Source organism: Pollachius pollachius (genome assembly GCF_949987615.1).
Source record: "Pollachius pollachius genome assembly, chromosome: 15".
Taxonomy (NCBI): domain Eukaryota; kingdom Metazoa; phylum Chordata; class Actinopteri; order Gadiformes; family Gadidae; genus Pollachius; species Pollachius pollachius.
Genome location: NC_136948.1, coordinates 5,673,291 through 5,694,391, shown reverse-complemented (window position 1 = coordinate 5,694,391; position 21,101 = coordinate 5,673,291). Strand labels below are relative to the sequence as shown.

The 21,101-nt window shown below is 46.1% G+C and overlaps 2 protein-coding genes across 8 annotated transcripts in view; one reads left to right on the top strand and one right to left on the bottom strand.

Annotated features, from left to right (window-relative positions):
* paplna (papilin a, proteoglycan-like sulfated glycoprotein) overlaps positions 1–5,278 on the top strand; it is a gene marked incomplete at its 3' end in the record, with an annotated part of 26,502 nt that extends 21,224 nt beyond the window's left edge. Inside the window, exons 21-28 of the mRNA XM_079752083.1 lie at positions 930–1,091; positions 1,502–1,629; positions 2,220–2,274; positions 2,549–2,695; positions 3,510–3,637; positions 3,971–4,079; positions 4,680–4,855; positions 5,121–5,278. Coding sequence (XP_079608209.1) covers positions 930–1,091; positions 1,502–1,629; positions 2,220–2,274; positions 2,549–2,695; positions 3,510–3,637; positions 3,971–4,079; positions 4,680–4,855; positions 5,121–5,278 — 1,063 coding nt within the window. The remainder of the gene's footprint in view (positions 1–929; positions 1,092–1,501; positions 1,630–2,219; positions 2,275–2,548; positions 2,696–3,509; positions 3,638–3,970; positions 4,080–4,679; positions 4,856–5,120) is intronic.
* Positions 5,279–7,608: 2,330 nt separating this feature from the next.
* LOC307087219 (M1-specific T cell receptor beta chain) lies at positions 7,609–20,724 on the bottom strand. Of its 7 annotated transcripts, XM_079752711.1 has the most exons (8): positions 20,632–20,724; positions 19,844–20,362; positions 19,418–19,705; positions 12,588–12,647; positions 9,459–9,806; positions 8,765–8,803; positions 8,501–8,628; positions 7,609–7,996 (listed from the first exon to the last, which is right to left on the bottom strand). In XM_079752711.1, the coding sequence occupies exons 2-8, from the start codon at positions 19,953–19,955 to the stop codon at positions 7,985–7,987; spliced, it is 987 nt and encodes a 328-aa protein (XP_079608837.1). In that variant the 5' UTR covers positions 19,956–20,362; positions 20,632–20,724; the 3' UTR covers positions 7,609–7,984. The 7 variants fall into 7 exon arrangements, with proteins under 7 accessions (XP_079608837.1, XP_079608839.1, XP_079608841.1 ...); XM_079752713.1 differs by lacking the exons at positions 12,588–12,647; positions 19,418–19,705; positions 19,844–20,362; positions 20,632–20,724 and adding exons at positions 12,015–12,051; positions 13,003–13,313; XM_079752715.1 differs by lacking the exons at positions 12,588–12,647; positions 19,418–19,705; positions 19,844–20,362; positions 20,632–20,724 and adding an exon at positions 12,899–12,990.
* Positions 20,725–21,101: the final 377 nt, after the last annotated feature.

The following is a 21,101-nucleotide window of genomic DNA, read 5'->3' as shown; positions in this document are numbered from 1 at the left end:
AGTAGTCATACAGTAGAGTACTAATACTTTGGTGTGGCGGGTGTTTCTCTGGGCAGTGTGGGTCGTACCAGGTGTTGACAAGCCAGTCTGACCTCCTCTCTCTCTCTGACCTCTGACCTCTCTGACCGACCAATCAGGGCCCACACGCGGCTCTCCTTTATGCTTGCTGTGGTGACCAGTGACCGGACCAACAGTGGAGCATAAAGTGACCCTTCTCTCCGGCTCTGTCTCCATCTCTCTTCTTTTGTTCTTGTCTTTATGCTTTCACTCTTTCATTCTATTTCATGTTCTCTCATTTCTACCTCTATCTATCTTTCTTTCTTTCTATCCTTCCTTGTACTCCTGCCTCCTTTCTCCTCATCCCCCCTCCCCGCTTCTCTCTCCTCTTCCCTTTCCTATTCCTTCCCTCCTCCTCTCCCCTCTACTCTCCCACTCCTCCTCTCCATTCTCCCAATCCATCTCCCCTCTTCTCCTCTCCTCTCCTCCTCTCTCCTCCTCTACCCTCTCCCACTCCTATGCTCCTCCTCCTCTCCCTCCTCCTCCTCCTCCCACTCCTCCTTCTCTCCTCTTCTCCTCTCCTCCTTCTCCTCCTCCTCCTCCTCCCCTCTTCTCCTCTCCTCTCCTCCTCTCTGCTCCTCTACTCTCTCCCACTCCTATACTCCTCCTCCTCTCCCTCCTCCTCCTCCTTCTCTCCTCTTCTCCTCTCCTCTCCTCCTTCTCCTCCTCCTCCTTCTCTCCTCTTCTCCTCTCCTCTCCTCCTCTACCCTCTCCCACTCCTATACTCCTCCTCCTCTCCCTCCTCCTCCTCCTCCTCCCACTCCTCCTTCTCTCCTCTTCTCCTCTCCTCCTTCTCCTCCTCCTCCTCCTCCCACTCCTCCTTCTCTCCTCTCCTCCTTCTCCTCCCTCCCTCCTCCCTCCTCCTCCCCCAGTCTGACCCTAGGTGGGGGTGTGACCATCGACCCGTCGGACCCGTCCCGGGTGGAGGCCCTGGTGGGCCAGACGGTGGTGCTGCCCTGCAGGGTTAGCCCCCCGCCCTCTTCCACCCTCATCGTGGAGTGGCGGCGGGACGGAGAACCGCTCTCCACCCGCAGGTCAGACACACGCACGCACACGCACACGCACACACACACGTTGTTAACCTTTGACGCAAGGATTGATGGCTTTTTAATTGTATTGAAATGAACCAGAATCCCTTGAAACCAATGAGGGAACAAAATCACCCTTTTGGTGGAAATGTTTTCATTGGGCCTTTAGTGATTGCAGCATCTAATCACTGTATTGTTTTAATTACATTTATCGATTTATCAGACATTTTTTTACAATTAACTTGGTCATAACTATTCAGAGGTCAAAGGTCAAGTGTTCTGACCTTTGACCTTCTTTGATCTTCATCATAAAAGTTTTAGCACACTTTTCACGTGACTGAAATACTAAAATGAATAATATGTAGTGGTTGACCTCCACTGTTGACCTCTCGACCTCTTGACCTCTCGTACCTCAGACACCACCAGCAGCCCAACGGCTCCCTATTGGTCGGTCCGCTCAGCATGGCCGACGCCGGCTGGTACCTGTGTGTGGCGACGCAGGACCGAGAGCGAGACCACCGATACATCTACCTGTCTGTCTCAGGTAAACACAGACACCTACCTGTCTGTCTCAGGTAAACACAGACACCTACCTGTCTGTCTCAGGTAAACACAGACATTACCAGTCTGTCTCAGGTAAACACAGACATCTACCTGTCTGTCTCAGGTAAGCACTGACAGCTACCTGTCTGTCTCAGGTAAACTCCGACACCTACCTGTCTGTCTCAGGTAAACACAGACATCTACCAGTCTGTCTCAGGTAAGCACAGACATCTACCTGTCTCAGGTAAGCACTGACAGCTACCTGTCTGTCTCAGGTAAACTCCGACACCTACCTGTCTGTCTCAGGTAAACACAGACATCTACCAGTCTGTCTCAGGTAAGCACAGACATCTACCTGTCTCAGGTAAGCACTGACAGCTACCTGTCTGTCTCAGGTAAACTCCGACACCTACCTGTCTGTCTCAGGTAAACACAGACATCTACCTGTCTGTCTCACATAAACACAGACACCTACCTGTCTGTCTCAGGTAAACAAAGACATCTACCTGTCTGTCTCAGGTTAACACAGCGTGTGTGTGTGTGTGTGTGTGTGTGTGTGTGTGTGTGTGTGTGTGTGTGTGTGTGTCCCAGAGGGATCTCAACCCATTCCAACAGAACCACTACCGGGTGATGGACCTTCACCCAGGTAAAACATTCTCTCGCTTCTCTGAAACACCTGTCACCATATCCCCCCCCCCCCCCCCCCCCCCCCCCCATGATGAGCCATGATGTGTATGCCCCCCCCTCCATGATGTGTGTAATGTATCTGTATTTGCCCCCCCCCCCCTCCATGATGTGTGTAATGTATCTGTATTTGCCCCCCTCCATGATGTGTGTAATGTATCTGTATTTGCCCCCCCCCCCCTCCATGATGTGTGTTCTGTATGTTTATGTGGTTGTTGCTCCCCCCCCCCCCCCAGGTTCAGCATCCAGAGCTCCGCCCCCTCGGTGATGGAGCTGCGGTCCGGGCAGACGGCCACGCTGCCGTGTCACATCCTGCCGGCCTCCGCCCTCTCCTCCGTCACCATCCACTGGACCAGAGAGGGACACACGCTGACGGAGTCCAGGTACACACACACACACACACACACTGACGGAGTCCAGGTACACACACACACACACACTGACGGAGTCCAGGTACACACACACACACACACACACACACACACACTGACAGAGTCCATGTACACACACACACACTGACGGAGTCCAGGTACACACACACACACACACACACACAGACGGAGTCCAGGTACACACACACACACAATCACTGACAGAGTCCAGGTACGCACACACACACTGAAGGAGTCCAGGTACGCACACACACAGACACACGCTGACGGAGTCCAGGTACACACACACACACACACACACACCGACGGAGTCCAGGTACACACACACACACACACACACACACTGACGGAGTCCAGGTATGCACGCACACACACACACACTGACGGAGTCCAGGTACGCACACACACACACACACTGACGGAGTCCAGGTACGCACACACACACACTGACGGAGTCCAGCTACGCACACACACACACACTGACGGAGTCCAGGTACGCACACACACACTGACGGAGTCCAGGTATGCACACACAAACACACACACACTGACGGAGTCCAGGTACGCGCGCACACACACACACACACACACTGATGGAGTCCAGGTACACACACACACACACACACACACACACACACACACACACACAATCTCAGACGCACACACACACACACTGTCAGACTCCAGGTACATATACACACACACACTGTCAGAATCCAGGGACAGACAGACAGACAGACACATCCTTGTATCACCTCATCAATCCAACAGGCCTCATGCTCGTTTCCTTTTGTCTTTGTCACAGAATTACCCAGAGTTCCGAGGGCACGCTGACCATTGGCCAGCTGAGGTCAAGTGACTCGGGGGTTTACACCTGCACAGCGTCCAATCAGAAGCAGCTGGAGCAGAGACAGCTGCAGCTCAGGGTGAAAGGTGATGCTCATCAACGGCAAAGCTACATGCTAACAATGCAATCGCCTCACATGTTGTTTCAATGAGCATAGTCTTATGTTAATAATACACTCAGATCTGTGATATGCTAATGTATTCTAATGTCAATATGCGAGTGTCCAACAACCAAATCATGACACTAATGTTACAATTAGTCTCATGCTAACTCATCACCCAGCTTTGCATCCCACCCATCATGTTCATTAGCCTAGCTATGCTACATGCTACACCTCATCGCATGCTACTGTGTCAATTAGCTTAGCATCAAGCTATCTCCAAACCAGGCGTGAAAGTGTTTGCTTTGTGATCGTCTAGCCGACCTGCGGATCACCACGGCGCCCACCAACATCCACGTCACCCAGGGCGACACCGCCGTGCTGCCTTGCGTCGTCTCCGGGGACAATGTCAACGTCGGCTGGTCCCGGTAGCAAGCTACTTCCTGTTAGCGTTAGCGATGCTAAGTCAACGCACAATACTTTGCCATCAGGTTTTTGCTAATAATCGCTGCTATCAACAAAGGCCAAAGAGAGGACACTAGGATGTATTATCTATTGATCTTTGTGAATATTTTACGCTGATGTTTTTGTTGTATTTTCATCCTCCTAGATATTTTAACGGTCGGAGTCCTCCATTTTTAGTTTTACTGGCCGCATACTTGTTTGAGTGTGCTCATAACAAACCATTAAAACCTTGTGACGTTAAATGTAGATATCCTCCTGGAAGGCACCTGGTAGCAATCAGGGGAAATAAGCACTTCTTGGCCAAATTTAAATGGCAAAGATAACTACTATCTTGGCCAATTCGATGTTAAAGGTGACATATTATCCCATCAGGTGTGAGTGTAATTAGCCGTTACATGCCGTTTTGAAAATCTGCCTCTTCTGACATCACAAGTGGCCTGTCCACCTAGGTATGTGACAGATAGATGAGCAACGTTTGCTACAGTCCACTGGGTAGGCTGGTAGACTGATCTCTTCACGATGGTAACTCCGGCACCATGCTAACGCTGGTCCCGTTGCCGTAGGAACGGCGTCCCGGTGCGGGCCGACGGGGTGAAGGTGCGGGCGTCGCCCGACGGCAGCCTGGTGCTGAGCGACGCCCAGCCGGCCGACGAGGGGACGTACACCTGCAACGCCTACACCGGCATCTACTCTGTCAGCGCCGCCGCCGAGGTCAAGGTCACGAGGAGGAGCCAGCAAGGTCAGGGAACCCTCTGCTCTCTCTCTGTCTGTCTGTCACTGTCTCCCGCCCGTCGTGTCACACTGTGTGTGTGTGTTTGTTTTTGTGTACTCTGTGTGTTTACTGTGTGTGTGTGTGTGTGTGTGTGTGTGTGTGTGTGTATGTATGTTTGTGTGTACTAAGTGTGCGTTATAAACTGTGTGCGTGTGTGTGTGTTCTAACCCCTGTGTGTATGTGTGTGTACCATGTGTGTGTTCTAACCCCTGTGCCCCCCCCCCTCCCCCAGTGGACCTCGCCCCGGACTGCGTGGACCAGCCCGACCTGGCCAACTGTGAGCTCATCGTCTACGCCCGCCTCTGCTCCAACTCCTACTACTCAAGCTTCTGCTGCGGCAGCTGCACTCGCCACGCCCGCTCCACCCGCAGGGCCCACCGGCGCGGCTAGGGCCCCCAAGACCCCCAAGAGCCCCCAGGACCCCCAGGATGCTGTTTACCTCTGGGGGGGGGGGGGAGACACTGCCTTTACAGGATCCCATTGAAAAGACTGAAGGTACCGCTCGCTATGGTCGGAGGTCAAAGGTCAAAGGTTGCGGTCTGACCAGGGGTGGGACAGCAGGCGTGGCTCCGTAGAGGCGCTGAGACGCGGCTGGGTTTGCACAAGAACGAGGGATCAGCGTAGTGATGAGGGCCTGGTGAAGTCATGTCTCCATAAGGTCGATGGTAAATGTCACTCCAGGTCAGATGGGGGGGTCTAGAGATGGTGAGGGGGGGGGGCATCTGGGGTCAGGAGGGGGTGGGGTTTGGACGGGGGGTCTTGGGAAACAAGGAAGATAGCGTTACATTTCGAGCATGAACTTTGAAATCTGGACGGCGCAAAAAAAAACGTATTATCAAAAACATTAGAATTATGAAGATGTTGATGTAGCTGAAAACCTCAAAATTAGTAGAAAACTACTGATTAACCTGAAATTGAGTAGAGAAATACTGGTTTTCAGTCAGCAGAAAACTACATCATCTACACCATAAACTCTGTTCAGAGTGTATTTGAAGACGAGTATATGTTATGGGCAGCCTTCCTTCTCACTGTCGCCCCCATCTGTTCAGTAGAGGTTTATCACACTTTTCAAGACATTGGTATTTTAAAGAGGGCGCTGTATGTTTTATTCAGATTAATTAAGTTAATGTGGTAAGTGTGATTGATTCATTTTATTCCATTTGAAATACTCTGCTATCTGCTGCACTGTACGATTTTATTTTTATTATTATATGTTGTGGCTATAATGAGACTTCACTAAATTATGTTTTTGTAGTCTAATTTAATGGCCATGCACTGCCACTGTCTTTCTTGAGAACTATCTTTTATATTTTGACTCCATGTTTCTGTTCATTTTGTAATATTTTTATAATAAGAATCATATTTTGATAACACCTTTGGTGAGTTTATTTCAGTATTCTGGTGCACAGCAGTCAGACGTTTACAACAGGGGTCTGTGACACCTCAAAAACGGGTGTCTGTGTGTGTGTGTGTGTGTGTGTGTGTGTGTGTGTGTGTGTGTGTGTGTGTGCGTGTGCGTGTGCGTGTGTCGATTTTTTTACATTCAAGTGCATTCCTGAGTGTGCTAATGCTTGTGTGTGAATTATGGATTTTCAAAGCATAAACACAAGTGAAAAAAGGAATAGACTTCTAATTGATGAAGTACAGTTGACTTCGAGTAATGCAACAGTGACGGCAGGGGGAGATAGTTTTGAACGTGTTTCTTTTGTTTAGCTGGAGCACTCACATTGACTTCAGCTTTCACAATGGTGAATTAAAGCACTAAACCTTATGCTTTTTAGAAGGTTACCTTTCCCGTCACCTGTAGTTGACTTTCGTCATGTAGCAGTTGCACAACAGGTTTTCATATTCAGGTCTTCACCTCAGAAGCTCTTTTGCAAAATGCAAACGACTGCACCGGAAACAGAGGCAAGCAGCTGCCTCGAAAAATCAGCCAGAAGGCCACCGCACTGCACGCTCACACGCACGCCCCTGTCACCCCCGGCAACCGTCCTCCCCCCCCCCCCGCCCCCCGGTGGAACGTTCTCCGCCCGACTGCAGGCTGTTTTGTACGAGCAGGCGGCAGGTGTCTGGGTCGTGGTGGGGAGGCAGGAAGCTGCTGATCTTTGACATTTCTCGTTTGTAAGGAGGATGTGGGTCACCACATCCTGTTTCACCTCCTCCTCCACCTCCTCCCCCTTCTCCTCCTCCATCAGCTCCTCTTCTGCTGGCTGGCTCGCTCTGGAGACAAGAGTATTTGTGATGCTCTGATGTGTTTTGTTGATCATTTTCTATGTTGCTGATGATTGTGTATGTTTTGGTACGTAGTAAGGCGTCTGGTGGACCAACCCTTGAGATAATTGAGATGTGTTTATAATAATTAACTGGTTGGAGTGTTTTGGGTTTTGAGAAAGTGTTTTGGGTGATTTAGTAGGCCTACATCAGCCTGTCAAACATTATATATATTACAGTACATAAATATTCCTCTTCTTTGAATCTTACACAATCCTAAAGCTCTTAAATGTCTTCACACACTTTAAAATGATGAACTACATCAAGTATAATTTACTACTTTCTTCTGTTCTCATTGACCTTTAGCATAGACCTTTAGCGTAGATCTTTGTCTTATACTAGTGGAATATATAAATCTACGTGAGTAACTCAACACATTAACTTTAGTTAATTCCCTCATCTCTTCTCAGCAACTTTAATTACAAACTAGCAAGAACAAGCCGCAGCCATTTCAACGTAATCGAATTTATTGCAGAAAGACATATTGGGAAAACAAACAGACATATTTATGAAAACAAGCACAAATCATGCAAAAACATACATTCTTATGAGACAATAGCATCATGGATTTCAGCAAAAGTGATTATCATTATTAATATTCCTTCTTATAATTATTTTAGTGTCCCAATCAATTCATCAGCTATCTTCAAAGTGATGAGAAATTGAGACGAAGCGGGCTGATGCCTGGATGTAGAACACAGCGTGGCTCTCCAGAGTACAACGTAATGTGTTTATATTCTCGCATGGCAAGTTTCACATCACCAAGGCAACAACGGAGAAAATGGTCAGCTGGAGCCATCAGCTCCCTGGTATCGCCCCGCTGTCTCACTTCTTAGCCTGGGGCACGAGACGGGACAAGACACAGATTGAGCCAATGACGACCTGACGCCCCCCTCCAGCCTTCACTTGATTCAAGGTTCACGGTTATTTTCATGGGCACATTGAACTGCTTGGATATCGTGCTAGCTCAACAGTGCAAACAAGTAAAAGTCAGACACAAAATGTAACTATTATTATTATTTATTATATTATTTATTATTATTTATTATTTATATTATTTACACGAAAAATGTACTGTATACATATATGTGTGTTGCTATCTTAAGTATAAACGTAAAGTGGCAAATGGCAACTCACAGTGTAACTAATTGTGCATGTGAGGGTTTGAAGTAGAGTTGCTAAACAGAGACTTACATACAAACTATTTGGACAAACCAGATTTTCCGAGTCAACATGCTCTAGCATTTATGAAATATGTGTCACAGCATTGTAAACCCAAAACACTTATTTTCGTAACCACAACATTGCTACATGCTAGCTTTGCGCGCACGTAAAACGTACCGTAGCGTGCGAGCGTCCGAGGCCGAGTTTCCAAGCCAGTATCGTGACAAAGACTCCGTAGACAATGTTCTTGACGATGAATATGATGTAGGACAGTCTGGCCGTCTGGGTGACTTTGATAAATTTCTCTGTGGGGAAAACAAAGCAGCACTTCAAACCGTGACCGTATACAACAGGAGCCTCTACAGATAAAGTCAGCGCCTGTACGTGGGTCCTTTCGGTTAGTAAGTGCTGTGTGGTTTTACTGGGTGTCAGAACCGGTACCTCTGGTCATGCCGCCTGCTTCCGTCTGGGTCCCACTGACTGGAAAGATGGAGTGGAACACGTATTACTACACTGGTTTCCTACCAATCAAATCAAGGTTTGTTGGTCATTGATCCCCAGGGTCTGCAGTAACCTGTCAGTCACCTGTCAGTCACCTGTCAGTCACCTGTCCGTCACCTGTCCGTCACCTGTCCGTCACCTGTCCGTCACCTGTCAGTCACCTGTCTGTCACCTGTCTGTCACCTGTCTGTCACCTGTCCATCACCTGTCTGTCACCTGTCCGTCAGCTGACAATCAGCTGTGGATCTCCTACAGCTAGATGCCCGTAGCGGCTACTGCTCCTTAACAAAGTGTTATACTATAATAACTGTTACAAGTGTAACTACAATAAATGTTTTTTATTTACTGTTCAGTCATTAAGCAGACCCCTTTATCCAATTTGAAGTCCAATTAGTCGACATAAATTCTATACAAACTTAAATTGTAATGGTAAACACCGTCCCCCCATAATGGTACGGGACTCCTAAGGGCCATTCATGTTCAGGGGTGCTACTGTGACCCCATAAACCAGGTTCGGTTTAATGGACTCTTAAAGGGTCATTCATGTTCAGGGGCGCCCCTTGAACCTCGGACCCCATAAACCAGGTCTGGGGTTCTGGGACTCCTAGGGGTCATTCTGGGTGCTGTACTGTACCATCACCGCTCCCATAAACCTCGGCCGAGGTGTAGATGGTGTCTTTTCCGTTGAAGAAGCTGACGTTGCAGTTGAAGATGGTGCCCTCTGTGTACCACACCTGGGCCTCCACCCGGAGCCGGCTGGTGATCTGGTATTTCTTGTCCACACGCAGGGCGGTGTGGTCACTGGCCACGCCCTGAGTGAACGGCACGCCGTTCACAGTCCAGGACACGCTGACGTGGTCAGGGTAGAAGCCTGACGCCACGCACACCAGGGTCTTCTTCAGCTGCTTCTTCCGGTCCCGGCACTCCTTCTCAGAGGGCGGCAGGACCACCACCGTGGGCGGGGAGACGGTACACCCCGGTTCTGTGGAGACAGAGGGACGCCGTCAGACCGTCTGACATGCGGGTCGACCAGCCTCCGCGTTTCCTTTGACCGACTTGCCTCCCATACTAGTTATGATTGTGCACATGACAGGTACACCCTGGTGGGGGCTGCATGTGGGACCGGCCCTGGCCGATAAACGTGGTACGTTGGTGTACATTAGGTGGATTAAGGAGCCTAATTGTGGCAGGGGACCCAAGTCGGATGTTAACAGAGCGAGGCCGCTGGCCGTGTGATTCGTTACATTTACATTTAGGGCATTTAGCAGACGTTTTTATCCAAAGAGACAATAATTGCATTTGTCAGAAGAAAGAAAAACAATATATCGCTGTTGGTAGAGTAAGGATGTTCATAGAACCAAGTGTTACACTGTACACTTTAATCCCATTGTAATCTGTTCCATATTTTTTAGTTATTTAGCTTTTTCATTAGAACCTTTTTTGCAATATTGACACGTCCTTAATTTAGGCCAACACTTTTTTGCTAAATGACTATTAGCCTTACTAAGCAATTAAGCCAGTGTTTGCTTTTGCTGCTTGTTAAAAAGACAATTAGCTATATTACCTATCTATTATTAATTTTTCATTTATATATCATGAAAACACTTCTATTAATTTTGCTATTAGTAATTATTAAGTTTGTTTCTTCATTTAAATTATTGCTTTTCCCTCCATTGTTTTTGTCAATACTAACCAACATAATGCTGTCTATACAAACAAGTTATTTCTTAGTACCGTGTACCTAGTACCGTGAGTCGTGTATCTACCACAGACAGCAGACTCGGTGTTCAGTTACACAACTACCAGGCCTTGCGAATCAATCAAATACCACTTTAATCGTTGTGTAGCCTAGCCTACAACAGTGTACAGTTCATTTAAACCATTTAACATGGTTGTGTACACCTACACAACACACTTCATCACGAATACGACTTAAAGATGTATTTAACCACCAAAATGGTCTCGGTGGACGTATTTCTTTTTAATATATATTTACATGTATTTAACATGCGCCATTAGAGAATTAATATGCATTACGAATTACATACGATAATTTTACGCGTATATCCTTACCTAAAACGGTGAGTTTTGTCCCCTTTCCGAAGTATGCCTCGGACTGGGAGCACAGCCGCTCACCGAGCAGTTAAAATTGACTCCAGGTCGGTGTTCTCTGGGCACCGGGCCAACATGTAACACCACAGCCTTTACAGTTTGGGAGCGGATAAAACTGACTCCAGGTCGGTGTTCTCTGGGCACCGGGCCAACATGTACACCGCTGGCATCAAGATTTTCATTTTATGAATCCGAATCTTAACTCACCGTTTACGAACATTCTTTACAAATAAACAATGAATTTTTTTTTATATTTGATTCGATCTTTTTTTTAATTGTAGCCTACTGATGAACAAAACGTCTACACCATGACTCCTACGAGATAAAGAGCTTTGGAGGACACATTTCTTACCTAAAACGGTTAATTTCGTTCCAGCTCCGAAATAGGCTTCCGTGTAGGAGCACAGAGGATTTCCACCGTAACATAACCCTGTCTCCACCTCGCCTCCACCTCACCGGCTCCACCTCACCTCCACCTCGAACGGGAGAACCCTCTCCTTTGGTAGTTTAGTCATTCTTATCGCTATACGTTCAAGTGAAAAATACACACTAACGTCGAGTCTCAACTCTCCGCATATATTAATGAATGAATGAATGAATTGGTTATTTAATTCAATAAAAAATGGTCTTTCTTTCATTTGAAAACTTGGCAGTTTGCCTTTGGCTTGACGCACTATCCGACCGAAAATGTTGGGGAGTCCGTTGAACGGCTAATTTGAACGTTTCAGGTTAATCTATCTATTTCAATCAGTAGAAGTAAAAAACAACATTACATGTCTCACCAATAACCGTTAACCTGGTTCCTCCACCAAAGTGTGCCTCGTTAAAACCACTGGCACAGTACACAAGAACAACCAATAAACCCAAGACCCAGCTGTGCTCACTGTTTCAATGCCTTTAACCCCTTCTCCTGTGATACCTGCTCTAAAGCAATCCTACCCCTTTTCTTTATAGAGACAGGCCTACTAACACATTATTTCCACTGATTAGTTAACCAGACTCACACAAGGTAAATGTTTCATTCACAGGTCAAGTGCATTCACTGCATACCGAAAACTGAAATAACGTTAGGACTTACCCAGAACAGTGAGTTTTGTTCCCTGGCCGAAATAGGCCTCATAATTGGCACAGTGCACCATCTTAATGGCAAGAAGTAGGTACCGTACGAAGCAGGACAACTACTACAGCTCTTTGACTGCTCCCCTTTACATTTTACCTATGCATCTTAAATTGTAGGTCTACGTCTTTTCTTTATCATTCTCTTACCCAAAACGGTCAGCTTGGTTCCTTTTCCGAAATATGCTTCACTTGAACCATCACAGTGCAGAAATAGCTGGTATAATCTGCTCAATCATTCCCCAACCGCGATACTCACACTATATCGAATGCCGGCGTACGGTTTTCATGCCGAGGCTATAGAAAGTGTCCGTCTTAGCCTCAATTTCATATTTAGAGAACGGAATATTTACCTAAGACGGTCAGCTTGGTTCCTTTGCCAAAGTAGGCTGGTTCAGTGTTGGTCACAGTGTTATCGATTCTTCCCAAAACCCAGATCTCTCAGATCGGTCTATATTAGAAGGACTCGGCTCTATTTACGGTCAAAGATTTGTTGTCAGCTGGTCATAGCTAAGAATTTTGAGCGTGGACTTACCCAGGACCGTGAGTTTCGTCCCTTTTCCAAAGTAGGCCTCGTTTCCATTGTCACACTGGTCTGCTCTTGTACCAAAAAGTCCTCAAACTTTCCGAATTCATCCCCAAGGAAGACTCCACATCCCGAGATGTATCTCGTGTATTGACTAAACACGCATGAGTTCAGCGGAGTTTGATCAACTCGGGCGAATTACGCACACAAATGGAATCGATTGCTATCAGAAAAATCTGAACAAAATCTCTTTTAATGTCTTTAATGTTCCTGATGGTTTGTATTGAAAAGCACCCGGGATGCCATGGCGTCGACTTTACCTCCATTGTTGGTTATTTTCCTTGAGATACAGCGGGTTGTGCGGTGGCACATTGCGTGTGAAGGCGGGAGGTTTTTGTACGGCGCCTCTATGGGGATGTATCACCGTGGCCCCCTGTCCCCACGGTGAAACATCATCATACAAAAACATCAGCGCTCCCCGCGCACGCCCCCGCGCGACCTCCCCATATCTCCCCCGAGCATCAGCAGCAGCAGCAGCAGCACGTGGTGCGGGTTTTCTTAGCTCATGCAGAAACAGCGCGAGCGGCTGTTCCCCGCACGTGCTGCTCTGCACGAGCTAAGAAAAGCCGCCGGCGCCAGCAAAAGCAGGCGCGAGGCGTCAGATGAAAACTTCTGTGTTCTGTTGTGTGTTTGTTTGTGTAGTTTTTCCTTTGTTGTGGATGATGACACGGTGGATGTGAACACCTTTGGTTACTCCTCTCTCTCCACCTGCCGCCTTTTTATAGCAGACTTCGTCATGGTGACGTGGTCTGTCTCTCAAACACACGCACACACGCACGCAATTTAAAATAAAATAATTGTTTTCATTTTTTCATTTTGGTTTATTTAATCCCGGAAAACACATTGAGGGAAAAAATCCTTCTTTTGTAACGGTGCCGAGGGAAAAGTGTAAATAAAGTAAATAATATAATAAAGTAAAGTAAAACAATACAACGTATCAGCATCAATTTGGATATAAAACATTACCAATTACAGTGGGAGGGAGATGAGATTAATTAATTGTCTCAGTACACACAACAAACACAAGCACACAACATCAAGTATTTTTGGAGCTTGTTCCAAATGGAAGGTGCTTTGTATATAGTCTGTCTTCCCTAATTCAGTGTTTACATGGGGCTGACATAAGGGAGTTCATAAAAAAATAAAAAAATGTTTCAGTGAAACAACTTGAAAATCAGAACATCTTGAAATATAAAATGGTTTGATTTGATTATTTTATGAATTTTCTATATCTGTCTAATAACCAAGGCTTGGGTTATGCAAATTATGATTATATACGAGGTTATATTATTGAAAAAGTTCGAGAAAAAGCACGTAATTTGAGTGAGAAATAAGAAAAAAGTTTGTTAAAATATATATAAATATGACCTTCCCCTCAAATAATCCTATCAAAGAATGATGACTTCAGTTGTGCTTTAATTTTGTATCTTTATTGTCATTAAAGATTAAGGACGTTGTTTACAGGCATGTGCTGGAACCGCCGTGGTGACATATTCCTTTGCATTTTGTTACCTTTCAATTCTGCAAAAGTCGTGTTCTTCTCGTCACGTGTCGTACGCTTTGTCTGCCACAGAGGTCAGTGTTTGACATTTAAAATGACCCTTTCTCCGCCAATTGCTTCAATTCTCTTATTTTGGAGGAGAAAGTCATCTAAATCGTAAAATGTGTTTAATCTTGACCGTACTTCATCTTCCTCACAGTCTTCTTTCTTGCCTCATCACCTAACCTCCCTGATCTTGTCCTCCCCTCAGCATACTTTATCTTGGCGTTCTGTCCCCACCTTAAGCTTATCTTATCTCACCTCCTGTACCTTAACCTAAATGGAGCTTACTTGTCACTTTCATATTTCAGAATTAATTATTCCAACAGCAATTCTTCCTTGTGGGGACGGAATGCCAAGATAAAGTATATTGTCATAAAAGCACAGACCTTTTGTAAAAGTCTAACCTCATTATCCGCCCATCACTGGGTTCATTCCCTCATGGTGGCCTAGTGGTGGTGGAGCCATCATTTGAGTCATCCTAATCCTCATGGTGCGCCTTGTCCCCTGCTGGGGTTAAACTACCTTCCCAGGGGACTGCCGTGACATAACGCCACAGGCACCATATTCTCAAGGCCTGATCATTATCTCTGTGGTTGTAGGCCTGTATGTTCTTAGTCTGTCCGTCTTCTTGTCACATTGTCAGTGACGTGACGACGTCAGCCAAGTCACTGATGATGATGATGTCTTCTTTGGTTTTCAATGGGATGTCCTCCTCGCTTGTTGCCTAGAGTCCAGAGCTAATGTTCATATCGCAACCACAACCTGTACGATGTGTGTATAGTTATTTTAGTTCTTGTGTTTATAGTTCCTTTAGGCCTGTTTACATCGGCCCATGGACAACAGATGCAAAATAGCCATTTTGGCTAATTCTGGTACATTGACATTTTTCATGTTTATTAATTTGCACTGTCCATGTCTAACCAAACCTTAAATAATAAATAATGATAACAACTGCACTGTTATGAGAACGTTTGCATAGCTTGCATATTCACCAACCAAGCCGCCGGCCTGACAGTTGGCTATCTCGACTTCTATCAAAACCACGAGGTCTCCCAGCGCCCTCGACATCTGTGATACCCGCTCCTCCACAGCGCTATGAACGTAGCTCAGCGACGGTATGTGTACGCCTTGTGCACCCAGGCGTGTCGCGGTGATAGGCTGCGCAGTAGAACGTCCCGCTGTCGTTCACCTGCGACTCGCTTATTCCCAGCGAGAAAAGGTTCTGTTTTGTGTCCAGAGTGGCTTTGAAGCGACCCCGACTGGTGTCGTATTCTTTGACGATGAACCTGATGGGATCACCGTAGACATGCTGTCGGTACCAGAGCATGGTGTAGCTCGACATGTCGGACGCCAGACTGCAGGTGAGCGTGACGGCAGCGCCCGGCTGGAGGGTCAGATCCCCGGGTTGAACGGGCACCGGGACGGCAGCCAGACCTGCAGTGGTCAGGAGTGCTCTCTCGTTAGTTATTCATCCACACACAAAAAAGGATGGAATACAGTACAAGCCTGTGTCTCCTATGTACTATTGAGGATGAGTAAGAAAGTATTTAAAAACAAAAACATCCAATGGAATTCCCCATTATGATGTCTGTCCATGAGCCCTGTCCTTCAATGACAAAACTCACCTAAAAAGAATAAACTGAACAGATGAAGGGCTGTGACTAGCATGCTGCCGATATGGCTGACAGCAGCAGAGTGAGGCCCCACCTTTCTCTGTTCAACATATGAGGCACGACCGCCACCACTGAGGCTGTAGGAAATACTCCTTCAATGAGGCAGGATGCCCGGACCAGCGGATCTCACCCTGGTCATCTCACGTCCATGCCCGTAGCCAGCTATGAGGTCACCGCAATTCGGTAGACGTAAAAATGAAATTAAAAATACTAAGTACAGCTGTATACAAAATCAGCGGTTGAGAACTTCTCAGACATGACATGAGTAAATGCTTAATTCTGTTGAGACTTGTCACTTTGTGTCTGCCATGTGTGACATTTGTTGTTGCCCCCCCCCCCCCCCCCCCCCCCCACATAACTGAACCCCTGGCTCTGAAGCCAGGACCTCACTATTTTTCTAACCCTGGCTACGCCCCTGAGGGATATGGCTATTGGTCTTCTTTGAGGTTGAAGGCAATATTTCCAAGTGTAAATGTGTGTAACATTTCAAATCCTATTTGGTTTCGATTTGTCGCTAGACTTGTTTGGTCTGATAGGTTCATCATAAATTGGACATAAATCGAGCGAGGCAGGCTCCTTACCATATGGGGGTAGAGGGGTTATGGTAAGGAGTTAGGAGGGGGCTAGAGAGATGACCCTGGACCACCAGCCTACCACGGCTGTCACCCGAGACCCAAGACCAGATCCAAGGATCTCAACACAGGGAAGAAACAAAGACAAATGGCACCGTGCACAAACCCCACAAAGACCAAACCAGAAGCTGAGAACCAGAGTCCAGAACCAGAAGCCAACAACAAGACCAAAGCCCAAGACCATGATGACACAGGAACCAGAGGTGAACCCACCTCCCTGGGGTGCAGAAATTAGGGTCCTCTCCTCCAAAAGACATCCTCTCCTCCAAGTTGTTTTCAGACAAGCACACAGACCCTCCTACAGAACAAGTTGTTTTCATGGAGAATAAGACACACCCTTTCTTCCCTAGTACTGTTCATCATCAAAGGGGAAAGAGCAGTCAGGCTGCGTTTTAATTTCTCAGGGTGTTTTGGCAAGGGAGCTGTATCAAACCACATCACCGTGTACTGGCAGCGCAGAAATACACTGCCGAGTCGGACTCCGCTGCCTCTGTAAGAACCAGCGTTCCTTGAAGGACGCTTTCTCTTGTAATGTTGAACTGCTCTTCAAACCGATCCTCGTAGTTCTGAGGGGACGACTCGTAACCAAACCCAATGAGGGTCAGGGACGTGTTTTCGTCTTTGCGTTGGTACCAGTACATTAATGTATAACTGCTGTCGTCATGGCTGCAGTCAATCTGGATCCCTTTGGCACCTTTTCTGACTATTTTGGCGGATGATTGCTGAAAGATAACACTTTGAGCTTCATCTGCAAACGGAAAATTGTAATTGTAAGTTATTCTATTAGCTAACAAAATTTTTAATTAAAAAGCAATTTCAAAATTTCTTTACTTTTCAATTGATTTGAGATAAATTATTGTATATTGAAATAAGTCTTACATGTAAAACAGACAACAAGAATCCCAAGACTGCATATAAATTGACACATACTGCACAGTCCTCCAAGAAATCTTAAAAGACAATATCCCTTGTTATTGTAGTTCAATTCTTGTCATATATCGTTCATAATCCTCAGTGTCACTGATCATGCTATGCTATGTTTCACCAGGGTACGCTATGCAAAACAGAGGCTTGAAAGTCTCTCTAGTCTCTAGTCTCCTCCTCCCTCGACCACCAGAACATGTACTGAAACCTTCCTTGCTCAAAGACGCTTGTTCTGACCAGAATGATGTGTAAAAAGCAGACTAAATCAATCCAGGTGTAGGACGTGTATATTATTTATATTGATTTGATCCTTGCATTTCTTCTTAGTAGTCAATGACAATACAGTATTCAAAGTCATATTTTGATCTTTAAAGGGACAGTAGTGGCCAATAGAAAATCAATACACTGAACAAAACGGATAAGGAATCATACAGTTTGGATTTGACACGAGGGACTAGCGTTAGCTGCTTTTGTTTGAGCTTTGATGAAAGGACGGATCGGTTTTGAGTGAGCGTCTCACATCAAACCACATCACTGTGTACTGCCAGCACAGAAATACTCCCCAGAGTCGTTTGCCTCTGTCCTTCGACGTACCAGAGTTCCTTTCAGTAGGCTCTCCCTCGTCAACTCAAATTGATCTTTGAACCCTTCTTCGTAGTTGGGGTCGCTGCCAAAGTAGCTGTAGCCTATTAGACTCAAAGTGTTGTTCTGTGGTCTTCGCTGGTACCATAACATGACATTGAGAGCGCTGTCGTTGTGTTGACATTTAATCTCCGCCCGGATGTTTTCCTGAAGTATTATGGGATGGGATGGCTGAAATGTCACACAGTCTAACACACCCATGAACAGAAAAGCAGAGAGACGGACGATGTTCATTTAAAGTCCAAGACAAAACCATAGATTGTAATGATTGAAATTTGGCATTAGTAAATAGCGTTCATTGGAAGCAGACTTATGAGAGAGATTTTACCCATAAGTCGAAGCAAAGTCAGGAGAACACCAACGACTGCAAAAGACATCCTGTCCTCCATGTTGTTTTCAGACAGACATACAGACCCTCCTTCAGAACAAGTCTGTTTCATGAAGACTAAGACACACCCTCTCCTGCCTAGTTCTGTTCATCATCGACTCGATACACAGAGGAGCGTTTTAGTGCGCACATGGTTCAAAACCACATCACTGTGCTCACCAGCAGCGCAGAAGTACACCGCCGTGTGCGTCACGTTTGCCTCCCGAACCGCCAGGGACCCGCTCTGCCTGTCCTCCATTTTGATCTCAAACTGCTCTTTGATGCCGTCCTCATAGTTGGATGTAGTGGCTCCATAGTTATAACCCAGCAAGACCAAGGGACCCGACGCCCCTTTCTGCTGGTACCACAGCATCACAGGCCGAGAGCTGTCGTCATGGCTACAGTTGATCACGACCTCTGCCTTCTCGTCCGGTACTATCTTGGGACCGGACTCCTGAAACTCGATGCCTTTGACCTCGACTGTGGATGGAATGAGGAGGAAGTTGAGCATAACTTAGAGAAGTCACATTTGCAGTACATTGAGTCATTTTAGCCCACGCTTTCATCCAAAGCGTCTTTGAAACGCTAACCCTTGGGTGTAGATAGCTGAAGGAATAATAAAAACAAGGATTACAACAACAAGATACAGTACGTGTACATCGAACAAAGGCCTAGTACTGCATCCGTTAATAGCTTGACTTGAAACTGTATTTTCTGGTTATAAAAATACAAAACATAGCAACTTACACAATCAGAGAATTAAGATAATTCCTATCTCATTCAGTGCATGGCTGACATACAGTATTCAAAGTCATATTTTAATCTTAAAGAGACAGAAGTGGCCGATGGAAAATCGATACACGGAACAAAATGGATAAGGAATCGTACAATTTGGATTCGACACGAGGGACTAGCGTTAGCTGCTTGTGTTTGAGCTTTGATGAAAGGACAGATCGGTTTTGAGTGAGCGACTCACATCAAACCACATCACCGTGTACTGGCAGCGCAGAAATACTCCCCAGAGTCGTTTGCCTCTGCCCTTCGACGTACCAGCGCTCCTTTCACTTCGCTCTCCATCTTTATCTCAAATTGATCTTTGAACCCTTCTTCGTAGTTGGGGTCGCTGCCAAAGTAGCTGTAGCCTATTAGACTCAAAGTGTTGTTCTGTGGTCTTCGCTGGTACCATAACATTAAATTGAGAGCGCTGTCGTTGTGTTGACATTTAATCTCCGCCCGGATGTTTTCCTGAAGTATTATGGGATGGGATGGCTGAAATGTCACACAGTCTAACACACCCATGAACAGAAAAGCAGAGAGACAGAAGATGTTCATTTAAAGTCCAAGACAAAACCATAGACTGTAATGATTGAAATTTGACATTAGTAAATAGCGTTTATTGGAAGCAGACTTATGAGAGATTTTACCCAGAAGTCGAAGCAAAGTCAGGAGAACACCAACGACTGCAAAAGACATCCTGTCCTCCATGTTGTTTTCAGACAGACATACAGACCCTCCTTCAGAACAAGTCTGTTTCATGAAGACTAAAACACACCCTCTCCTGCCTAGTACTGTTCATCATCGACTCGATACACAGAGGAGCGTTTTAGTGCGCACACGGTTCAAAACCACATCACTGTGCTCACCAGCAGCGCAGAAGTACACCGCCGTGTGCGTTACGTTTGCCTCCCGAACCGCCAGGGATCCGCTCTGCCTGTCCTCCATTTTGATCTCAAACTGCTCTTTGATGCCGTCCTCATAGTTGGATGTAGTGGCTCCATAGTTATAACCCAGCAAGACCAAGGGACCCGACGCCCCTTTCTGCTGGTACCACAGCATCACAGGCCGAGAGCTGTCGTCATGACTACAGTTGATCACGACCTCTGCCTTCTCGTCCGGTACTATCTTGGGACCGGACTCCTGAAACTCGATGCCTTTGACCTCGACTGTGGATGGAATGAGGAGGAAGTTGAGCATAACTTAGAGAAGTCACATTTGCAGTACATTGAGTCATTTTGGCCCACGCTTTCATCCAAAGCGTCTTTGAAACGCTAACCCTTGGGTGTAGATAGCTGAAGAAATAATAAAAACAAGGATTACAACAACAAGATACAGTACGTGTACATCGAGCAAAGGCCTAGTACTGCATCCGTTAATAGCTTGAATTGAAACTATGTATTTTCTGGTTATAAAAATACAAAACATAGCAACTTACACAGACAGAGAATTAAAATAATTCCTATCTCATGCAGTATATGGCTGACAATCATTTCTGACTGGAAGATGGAGGCTTGAGCTTGATCTGAGATATCAACAAAATATAGATGTTTTTCATCGGTTGGTGTTGGTGTAGTCTGTCTGGGAGGGGGGGAGGAGGGGGGGCGGTCTCTGAATAGTGTTTTGCCTCCACCTATCGGATAAAATTACCCAGCTTCCAATATTACAGTAGACCTACACTAGCAGCTGCATTTAGCCTGAATTCCTATCTGATCAAATATCTACCCTGTTAGCGACAAGAACTGTTGGCTTGTTGGGATAAAGATTAAATGATTGTGGACTTTTGCAGAATTCTTTTCTTCTTTCCTATTTACTTTTGTTCTTACATTTTCAATATTGTATAACCTGGTCTTTTAATTATTGGTTTGGGTTGCAGGCATAATAAATTTAAGAAAATTTGCTAGTCAC